The 10,521-nt window shown below is 52.5% G+C and overlaps 1 protein-coding gene across 6 annotated transcripts; it reads left to right on the top strand.

Annotated features, from left to right (window-relative positions):
• The first annotated feature begins 2,836 nt into the window (after positions 1-2,836).
• Positions 2,837-8,368, top strand: LOC129474477 (transmembrane protein 74B). 6 transcript variants are annotated; one of them, XM_055265789.2, is made up of 2 exons: positions 2,837-3,795; positions 7,352-8,368. In XM_055265789.2, the coding sequence occupies exon 2, from the start codon at positions 7,393-7,395 to the stop codon at positions 8,089-8,091; it is 699 nt and encodes a 232-aa protein (XP_055121764.2). In that variant the 5' UTR covers positions 2,837-3,795; positions 7,352-7,392; the 3' UTR covers positions 8,092-8,368. The 6 variants fall into 6 exon arrangements, with proteins under 6 accessions (XP_055121764.2, XP_055121772.2, XP_055121773.2 ...); XM_055265797.2 differs by having other exon boundaries at positions 3,488-3,559; XM_055265798.2 differs by having other exon boundaries at positions 3,733-3,776.
• The last annotated feature ends 2,153 nt before the right edge of the window (positions 8,369-10,521 follow it).

The raw sequence follows: 10,521 nt of genomic DNA, 5'->3' as shown, positions 1-10,521 counted from the left end.
TGTGTGTAGTGTGTAGAGTGTGTGTTGTGGTGTGTGTAGTGTGTGGTGTGTGTGCAGTAGGCATGTGTAGAGTGTGTGTGTTGTGTAGTGTGTGTAGACTGTGTGCGTGGCATGTGTGTGTAGTGTGTGTGTGGTGTGTGTGGTTTGTAGTGTGTGGGTGTGTAGTATGTGTGTAGAGTGTGTGTGGTGTGTGTTTGTAGTGTGTGTGGTGTGTGTAGTGTGTGTATAGTATGTGTGTTGTGTAGTGTGTGTGGTGTGTATGTATAGTATGTATGTGTAGAGAGTGTGTGTTGTGTAGTATGTGTGTGTAGTGTGTGTAGAGTGAGTGTGGCATGTGTGTAGTGTGTGTTGTGTAGTGTTTGTAGAGTGTGTGTGGCGTGTGTGTAGTGTGTGTGTGGTGTGGGTGTAGTTGGTATGTGTACCGTGTGTATGTTGTGTAGTGTGTGTGGCATGTGTGTGGTATGTATGTAATAGGTTTGTGTAGAGTGTGTGTGTTGTGTAGTGTGTGTGTGTAGTGTGTGTAGAGTGTGTGTGTGGCATGTGTGTGTGGTGTGTGTGTGTGTGGCATTTCTTTACTTTCTGGCACTATCAGATGCTCCGGGCTCATCTTGTAGTGTTTCCTGCCCAAGTCCTATAAACAGCAATTTCTCCAAGGAGCCTTGGATCCCTTTATTGGAGAATGGTATTAGAAACCAAGATTTCAGTGCTACGTGTGCTTGTTGCTATGGAGTATCATTGCTTCTAGGCCCTCTCGCCTGACAGTAAAGAAATAAATGTGTGTATACTAGACCGTGTGTGTGTGTGTGTGTGTGTGTGTATAAAACTTTCTGTATGTAATCATCTGCATCTATATCAAGCTAAACATGAGTTCATTCTGGTATCTCCAATTCTAATCTGTTGCCACATGGATCATTCTAGCCTCCCCCTCAGGGGTCATTTTTATCAGAAGCAATGTTGCTTAGTAACATAGCAGACATATGTTTATCTGTTTCTAGGAAACAGAGCTTCCAAAGGTCAAATTCTCATGCAACACAGGAAAGCGTTTTGTTAACCCTTTACTTACATTCATCAGTGAGGCTCTCCACTGCTCTGAGGATAAAGACCAAATTCCTTGGCCTGCAAGGCTCCGCAGTGACCTGGCCTGCTAAGCCCAGGCTAGTCTCCTACCACGTTCCTTATCGAGCCCTCCATGACAACCACACGGGTCTCCTTCAACTCTCAAACTCATCACACACTTCCTTCTACCCCAAGGTCTTCACCTATGCTAGGCCCTCTGCTGGACTCCTCTTTCCTCTCCTCTTTACCTGGTTGCCTTCTACCCACCCTTCTAATCTCAGCTCAATCCACATTTTACAGGAAGCCATTCCTCAAGACTAGGTTGGCACCCTTGTTTGAGGCTTGCACTCTATACTTTTATTTGGTAGCATTTACTATAACTGCAATGTTACATTTACTTATCCTTTTCTCCCACTAGAATATGAGCTTCCTGAGTGTAGGGATGGAGTCTACCTAGCTAACTAGTATATAATATTTGCCCATTTTCTCTGTTCTTTATTCAAAGAGCACTTATCCAGAGCTTCTTAGGTGTTAGCCCCTTTTCTAGTGTCTGGGGATACTGCAGGGAGGGAAACAGGCAAAAACCCTCTTCTTTGGGCACTTATTTTTTAGTGGAGGTGGCAATAAGCAAACAGAAACTGATGTCAGTTGGTAAGTGCTATAGAGAAAAATTCGGAGTGAGGGAGTAAAGAGTGCTGGGGCACTGCTATTTTTGAAAGGATGGCCTGGAATGGCGTCTCTGAGAAGGTGGCATTTGAGCAAAGACTTGAAGGAAGTGAGGGAAGCGGGTGAGTGCAGGAAATATCAGAAAGGAAAACGTCCCAGGCAGAAGGAACAGCCAGCGCAAAGGCTGAGGTAGGACAGCGCATGACTGAGGGAAGGAACAGTGAGTGCTTTAAGGGAGGTATCTCATCCTATTCCCATAACACTTCCTACATCCGTTTCACAGAGGAGGAAACCGAGCTCCAGAGGGGAGTCCTTTACACCAGGGCACCCAGCTGTGGGGGTGGAGCTGGGATTTGAACAGGAGTATGGTACCAGGGCTAGCACCCCTTCGAAGTCTCTAACAACAGGCCAGGCCTCTGCAAGGCTGGGAGGAAACGGAGGCCTTCCCAGCCCTGGTGGACCTGCCTACGGCTAGGCTATGCTGGCCTTGAAGGCACAGGCACCCATCATCCAGGGTGACTTCCAGTCTCCTGGCTGGTGAGGTCTGCACAGAACTTTGGAGGAGGGCAGGTCACGCTCAGCTCATGAGATGGCCGAGGGGCAGGACATGACACTCTCATTCGCCTGTCCTTCCACATGGCCAACTTCTGCTGGCCTTCCCAGAGCCCTCGAAGCCTGCACATTCACGATCCTCATGGACAGAAGTGGACACAGGCTCGGAGGCCAGAGGTAGTACCCGAGACCACACGATTCAGCTGGTCACCGTGTCTTCCCGGAACCTGCACGATTCAGACCAAACCTTTTTTTGGGGTTGGCGTGTGTTCCCCAAAGAGGAAATGTCTCCATGAATTTGGTACTCTAGGCACTTCACTGGACTCATCTTAACTCAGGCCCTGTAGAGGAAAGAAGTGAAAGTCACCCCTATTCATAGCCTGTTCACCCACACTCACCTAGGTCGTTCTAGGCGATCAGACTGGGTCCTGTTCTCCAGGAGCTGCCAATCCGATGGAGGAGGCTGACCCTTAAAGTCAGAGATAAGAGCAAACAGTGCAGGCAAAAGGAGAGCCCAGATGGAGGGGCCCCTGGGGTGAGTGGGTGTCTGCCCAGGGAGGGGCTCCAGAAGAGGCCCCACAGCTGGGCCTTGGAGGGTGAGGGTGTGTTTGGCCATTGGCAATGCCCCCAAGAGAACACACCTCTTGGGCGGAGCACTCCACTGTCCCAGGGAGAAAAAATTGCAGCGAAAAGGGGGAGGGGGATCGTCAGATTCTTTCTTGCAGCCTTCAGGTGGCGCCCTTGAGCCATGGAGCCGCAAGCGCCTGAGGAGACCGTCCCGACCTAAGGACCTCAGAGAGGACCCGGGGTCCTACCTGGGGGCTGTGTGTGGGGTGGGGGGAAGGGGAAGTGGAAGAGTAAGGGTGAGGAGGCGGGAGGCACCTGAGCTTGGCGCAATAGGGGCTCTCCAGTGGTGTGGAGAGGCAGGCGGCGGGGGAGGGGTCTTCTTCAGCAACCCCCCGCCCGCCCCGCCCCTACGCCCGGGGACCGCGGGCTCGCAGCCCCAGTTCCCTAATCCCAGGCGCTGGCGATCCAGATCTGCCTGGAGGGGAGGGGAGGACGATGGATTGGAGCCCCCGCACCCTCACCCCAGCCCATCACCCGCCTTCCCGTCCCTCTCCGTGCTAACTCTCCGGGCGCCCTCGCCGGCCGCGGGCGGAGCTCGCTCCGCGGCGCTCGGCGATCCCGGGCCCCCGCCCCTTCTCCTGTCCCTCTGTCCCTGGATCCCCCACCCCCGGCCCAGCGGCCGCCACCGCCGCCGTACAGCTCCGCACGGCGCGAGCAGGTACGTGCGCCTCGGCAGTGGCTCCGGGCCGGGCCAGGAAGGGGGCGGGAGACCGGGAGGGCGAGGCAGTGGCGGCCAGGCCCGCGCCCTCCGGGCTGCGCCTCAGGAGAGACCCCCGCACGCGGACGCCGGCTGCAGGAAGGCGGACGGGCACCGGAGAGGACGCACCCTCGCCCGCCGGCGGCCGGGCGCCCTTCGCCCCAGCGTGGGGAGGCAGGTGGGGAGGCCCGGCACAGGTACGCACGCGGAGAGGGAACTGCTGGGGGCGGCAGGAGGCCGAGGGCCGGGGGCGGGGAGTGGCGGCGAAGGACAGCTAGCCTGACCTCGCGGCCCGCCGAAGGACATGCGACCAGAAGACCCGGCCTCCCCGGGCCTCCGCCTGGTCCGATTCGGCCTGCCCCGTCCCGCGTCTGTGGTCAAGGGCAGGAGCAGGGGGTGTGGACTGCGGGCCGGCGGGAGCGGGCGCGGTGGGCAGCCGGCTGGGGCTTTCTGCGCGCAACTTTGGGTACAACAGCGTGGACCTGCGTGTGCGTATCTGCGCGCTCCAAGGCTTTGTGTACAACTCATGCGTGTGTCTATCGATTGGGTTTTGTGAAGCTTTATCCACAGCCGCTGTGCGTCCCTCTCTCCGGGTGTCAGTGCGCGCGGTGGGTGGGGTATTGGGCCCCTGCGGGTCTTGGTGGATCTGGCTTGGATCTTACTCCCAGGAGCACTTAAGTGTGTGTGTGTGTGTGTGTACGCGCGCGTGCGTGTGACCAGTCCTGCCCCCTCCCAGGTATGGGTACTCGTGTGGCCCGAAGATCTGAGGGTCACATTACATGGCTTCTGGGTGTCTGTGGGTACTGCTGTGGGAACAGCTGCTGGGGGAGTGAGTGTGGAACTGGAGTGTTCCTTTCAGGACCTGTCTGACTGCAGATGAAATTAGAGAGTAAGTGGTGGGGTCGTGGGGTGTGAATGGTGGGCAGGAGCAGCTGTGTCAGTTGGTGTGTTTCTGCTTATGTTAGGGTAATTGGGCACGGCCTTTGTGTAACTGGTGAGTATCTCTGAACCTGTGCATGAAACAGAGAGATGTCCTAACTCTGGGTGAGAGGAATCCTCGTTTTTCTCTGCCCTCTCACTGTGGCATCCTAAGAAAAAAGTTTTGGGTTCGTGCAGCATGAAGGAGAGCTCTGCTCCCAGAATTTGGGAGCTCCAGATTTCTTCCAGGGTGTGGAGGCATCAATATGTCATGTCTGGGGAAGGGGTTCCTGGGCCACTCCAGGAGCTGAGTTGGGTGGAAGGTGCTGAGGGTGTGGGTGGGGGCCACTTCTGAGCACCCATGTGGCACCCACTGCTGGTCCCTGTTTGTGGCTGGGCACTCAGGAAAATGTTTTTGGTGCTAAGAGTAAAAAGCCAACCAACAAACACATCTCTTTTTTCTGTCTATTCCCTGGAAAGTAAAAGCAGTCTGGGCGCAGGCTGGGGACCCAGATGGAATTCAAACTTATCCCTGCTCTCAAGGTGCTCACGGTTGCTGTTAAACAGCTGGATAAAATGAAGAGTCTATGAGTGAGGGATGCAGAGCCAGGGAAGGCTGGTGGAGTGATGCCACCAGCATAGGGGTATGAGTTTGCAGGTTTGTACGTGATAATTCTTAGGGAATCTGCATTCAACTCCTGTCCCCCACCCTCCCATACATGCCATGGGATCTTGGCCATGTTTTATGAAATGGAGACAGTAATTCCGGATCGTGGGGCTGATGAGGGTGATATGAGATACTCCTGCATGAAGTGTCGGGTACACGGCTCAACAGCTAGTAGGTGCTTGGTAAATATTTACTAAATTGAGACTCTGGAAAGAGAGACGTAGTGATAGAAATGGGTTGTAAAGGGAAAAGAGCTTTATACTCTCATGAAAGGCCCTATATGTGCTAAGAGAAGGTGTCTGATGCTAGTCCATATTGACAAGAAGGTCAGAAAGATTGAAAAACATGTCTTCCTGCACTGAGGCTCTTTGAGTTTCATTCATTCGTTCATTCCATTCATCCTCACTTCATTTGCTCATATTTACACACACACACACACACACACACACAGAGAGAGAGAACGAACCACAGTGCACTGGAGAATAAACTCCGGCATGAGAATGCAGAGAATCGTGTGTGTGTGCATGTATGTGTGCGTAGACACACTGGAGCATGTGAGCCACTCTGCACCTGGTGATCTCTGTAGCCCATGGACTTGTGTGCCTAAGGCTCTGAGTGTATGTGCCCTCAGGCCATCAGTGTATACAAGGAATGATGCAGTTCTGCTGTAGATTAGGAATGACACATGCCAGGCAGGGAAGGGGGCTGAGGTGGGACCTGTCGGGGAGAGGCTCGATCTGCCTAAGAGCACCGATTGCCAACTCCAGGTGAGTGTTACAAGGGAATGGGGGCCTAAGGTGGCCAGATTCTTTCATTTTGCAGGAGAAGCCAGGAATCCAACATTTAAAATGTAAAATCTAAAATCTTTTGCTTTTTATACATTTGCAACTAATTCACCAAAAACAAATGGACAGGCCAGGAAGAAAACAAAGCAAAACTTCTATCAGCCAAATATGGTCCCCGGGCTGTAAGTCAGTATCCTCGAACGGGAATGCACATGTGCTGTCTGTGTCTGGGTAGGTGTGTGTTCAGGTTCTTGGGTGGGGTAACTCCTCTTGCAGCACAGAGAGTGTCCCTCTCCTCGCCTCTCCCTCCTGGTTCCCCTCCTGTGGTCCTAGTCCAGGTCCCCACCCTTCTGTTTACATAGAGGCATTTGGCTTTGACCTAGTCACGGCTCTCCCATCTGCCCCTTCCTCTTGGCCCTTTTAGCCACGCTGTCCCCAACCTGCTGGCTTCCTTGCTGGACCCCCATCCTCCACTTTGCCCCCTCCCATCCCATCAGTCCTCCTTTCTTCTGAAGCCGAGGCAGATGTCAGCACTTCCTGCTCCAGCTCCTCAGCTCTGCATGGCTCTCGGGCTCCTTGGCCTGGCTTTCAGAGTCCTCTGTGAGCCGGCCCCAGCTGGCCTCTGAGGCTGTCTGTTCCCCTTTCCAGAATGCCCTCATCACCTTCCATTGCTGGGAAATATCCAATTCATCTTCTGAGATCTGGCTCAAATGCCACCAACTCCCAGAAACTTCCCTTCCTCTGTTCCCACAACAACTTCTGCATTTCTACCCCCTCCTCCACCCTTCTGTCATCCTTCCCTCATACAGCAAGGTCCATGGATTGCACTGGCCAGGGTCTTGCATGCACTATTTTATTAAATCCTCTCAACAAACTTATGAGGGAGGCATTTTATTCATTACCATTTTACAGATAAGAAGAAGACCAAATCTGGAGAGGTCACATCACTTGCCCGAGCTCAAGTGGTGAAGGTGGGATTTGAGCCTGACATTCACGCTATCTACATTCCCTCCATTATAATAGGAACCCATCGCTAACACTGAGCACTCAGTGTTCTGAGTACTTTGTATAGGTTATCTCAATCCTACTCCAGCTTTGCGAACTAGAGGGTAGTAGTAGTAGTATTTTATAGGTAGGGAAACTGAAGCCAGACAGGATTAGTGAATTGCCCACAGCCATACCCCAGCTGGTGGTGGAGTGGGATCTGGGCCTGGATCGCACTGTTCTGTCATTGTCTTATTCCCTGTCTTCCCCTCTGTCTGGCAGACACCCCCAAGTGGGAATCGTGCCTGACTCACCTTCATGTGCTTGGGGACTGGTATGATGTCCTCCACAACAGGGAGAGGTTGCTACATTCAACTGACTTTCTGTGTTCTCTTCCAGCTGCCAAGGGGCCAAGGGATGAGCTGGGGCTCTCCTTCCCAATGGCATCTCCCCCTGGTCTGGAACTGAAGACACTGAGCAATGGTCCCCAAGCCCCAAGGAGATCAGCTCCGCTGGGCCCAGTGGCCCCATCCAGGCAGGGTGTGGAGAATGCCTGCTTCTCATCAGAGGAGCACGAGACTCATTTCCAGAACCCTGGGAACACGAGACTGGGCAGCTCACCCAGTCCTCCTGGGGGTGTCTCCTCACTGCCCCGATCCCAGCGGGATGATCTGTCCCTTCATTCAGAGGAGGGGCCAGCCCTGGAGCCCGTGAGCCGCCCAGTGGATTATGGCTTTGTTTCCGCCCTCGTTTTCCTGGTGAGTGGGATTCTTCTGGTGGTGACAGCATACGCCATCCCCCGTGAGGCTCGAGTCAATCCAGACACAGTGACAGCGCGGGAGATGGAACGACTAGAGATGTACTACGCCCGCCTAGGCTCCCACCTGGACAAGTGCATCATCGCAGGCCTTGGGCTGCTCACGGTGGGCGGCATGCTCTTGTCGGTGCTGCTCATGGTCTCCCTGTGCAAGGGTGAGCTGTACCGCCGGAGGACCTTCGTCCCCGGCAAGGGCTCCAGGAAGACCTACGGCTCCATTAACCTGCGCATGAGACAGCTCAATGGGGATGGGGGCCAGGCCCTGGTGGAGAATGAAGTTGTCCAGGTCTCAGAGACTAGCCACACCCTCCAGAGGTCTTAAGAACTAGCCCACCTTATCTGGCTGCTTTAGCTCCAGTGCTACAAAGTCCACCCCCCACTCCCGCCCGCACGACCCCTGCCAAGGCCTGGGGTTTCAAACTGAGCTCACATAGGGCCTTGTGGAAGAAGTCCTGGGTGCTGGAGGGAGAGCTCGGGGCCCAGCCCATGCCCCACATGGGCAAGCAGCCCACTGATCTGTTTTGTAGCTGAGGTTTTGCATACGGTTTTGTTTGGAGGATGGCTTCTGCTGCTAAAAATATAAAAGTTTGGAAACCGCTGCTCTTGGAGGATGAGGTTTCTTGGCATTTCTCAAGATTGGGAGCTGTTTGAAAGGTTGCCCATCCTCTTCCCTCATGCCTTGGGGAGTGAGGGACCTCTTCTCTCCTTATCGGCTGAGTGAGGGTGTTGATTGGCCGTGGAGGGGTCCCTTTCAGCCCTGACCATCTAAGGTGGGAGGTGGCTTCATGATGAGGGGAGAAGTCAGCACCAGAGTGACCCCCAGTACCCCCACTGACTAAACTCTGATCCTACCCTCACCAGGTCTCAGTTGCCCTGCCTTCAAGTGAGGGGGTTGGACTGGATGACCCCTCAGGTCCCTCTAGTTCTTCCCTGGGAATGGGAACCCAGTCTGTATCTCCGGTCACCCCTCCAGGGGAGGAAGGCATCCACCAGGCACTAACCATTCTCCCTGCCATTTTCTGGCCTGACCTCAGGGACCACCACAGCCAGCAGCTCTCATGGTCTCAGGAAAGAGCTCCCTGGTGGGGTTGGGTTCAGTTCAAAGTTTGCTACAGCCTGGTTTTGGTCTTGGGGTCTAATTTCCTGCAGTGACACATTTTTACAAAGCCAAGTGCACAATATTACCCAGTTCTCTGGGCAAGAAGGATCTTTTATACAGGAAAGGGTGAGGGCTTTATTGTATTTCTGTAGGCATGATGCAGGCCTTGATCACCTTCTCCTCCATAGTATGTCTCTTGCTCCTGACTTTATTTGGATAGCAGGAAAAAAAATTTTTATGCTGAATTTGTAACCTTAATCTCCCCCGTATAGTAGTAAAGTGAAACCACACTTTATTTGGGGGAGAAATCAGGCACATTTGGGTGGCCTGGACACGCTGGCCACATTGCCATTTGTTTTTTTCTTATGAAATGTTTCTAGGTTCCTGCATACTTTCTTTAAACTCTTGATAAGGAAAGGAAGTAGGCCCTGGGGCAAGGAGATACAGGTGTGTGAGGACTGTGGGGAGGCATCTTTCAGTCTGAATGGCCCCAGAGGGCTTCGAGAGCACATGCCTTCTTTTATTTTTTATTTATTATTATACTTTAGGTTTTAGGGTACATGTGCACAATGTGCAGGTTTGTTACATATGTATCCAGAGAGCACATGCCTTCTAAGCCACTGGTGTAGAGACCCTACAGGAGTCATTTTAGTGAATCCTCTGCCCAATGTAGGTCCTACTTACTCCATCTCAGTTGGCCACATGGGCCGAGGATCCTGTTTCTTGGGGGTGGGAGGGTGGGGGGGCATGGGGTCTGCAGTGTAGAGAGGCTCTGATTAGCTGTAACTTGAGCCTTCAGTCCAGTGAGTTGAACATCTGGGAGTATAATGTCACAGCTTCTATGACAGATCAAATATCTGCTCCTACTGGTAGGTTTTACCAAGAGCAGAGAGCTAGAGGAAGGCTGGAAGGGACAAGGGTTGTTTAGCTTGGCTTCCCAGGTTTTTGTTGTGGTACTGAAGGGGTATGGTTTGAAAAGAGCAAAGCTCCAAGATGGTAAAAGATTCACAAGTCCTAGGCTTCCGCTGTTGTGTCGCTTTCTCCCGGGCTCCAAGTAGGCACAGCCACAGAACGTGGCATGAGCTGTTCTAAGTAAACTACAGAGGATGGGCCATCCCAAATCATGGGCTAAGGCTTTTCAATCCATAATGATAATAATAAAAATATCAACCAAGCCATATGGATTACTGTGATGGTGGCAGACTCATTTGGATACTAAACCTGTTGAGTGAATGTATCTGGGACCATCAGTTCATATCAGTTAAAATGCAATGAGTTTATTTAGGGGAGAAATCAGGCATATTTGGGTGGCCTGGACATGCTGGCCACACTGCCATTTGTTTTTTTCTTATGAAATGTTTGATGTTAATCATCAAACAGATTTAGGGGCTAAATCTGTTTGATGATTAAATCCCAGGAATCTCAGGTTTTTCTAAGCCAGAGAAGCCTGCTTTGCATTCTAATGTTGAAACTCCTTTAGAAAATGTGTATAATGGACTGAGGCAGTTATTACCTTGTCAGTGCATTAAGAAAACTTAAGAGATGACAAAAACATTTCCCCATGATTACAGCTGAGATCTGCCAGCTGATGGATCAGAAACAGGTTTAAGAAGGAGGTAATTAGGAACACGGAGTAGGATGCTGAGAACTTTT

This window comes from Symphalangus syndactylus, chromosome 24 (genome assembly GCF_028878055.3).
Source record: "Symphalangus syndactylus isolate Jambi chromosome 24, NHGRI_mSymSyn1-v2.1_pri, whole genome shotgun sequence".
Lineage (NCBI taxonomy): Eukaryota > Metazoa > Chordata > Mammalia > Primates > Hylobatidae > Symphalangus > Symphalangus syndactylus.
The sequence above is the reverse complement of the archived record's forward strand: the minus strand, read 5'-3'. Positions and strand labels throughout refer to the sequence as shown.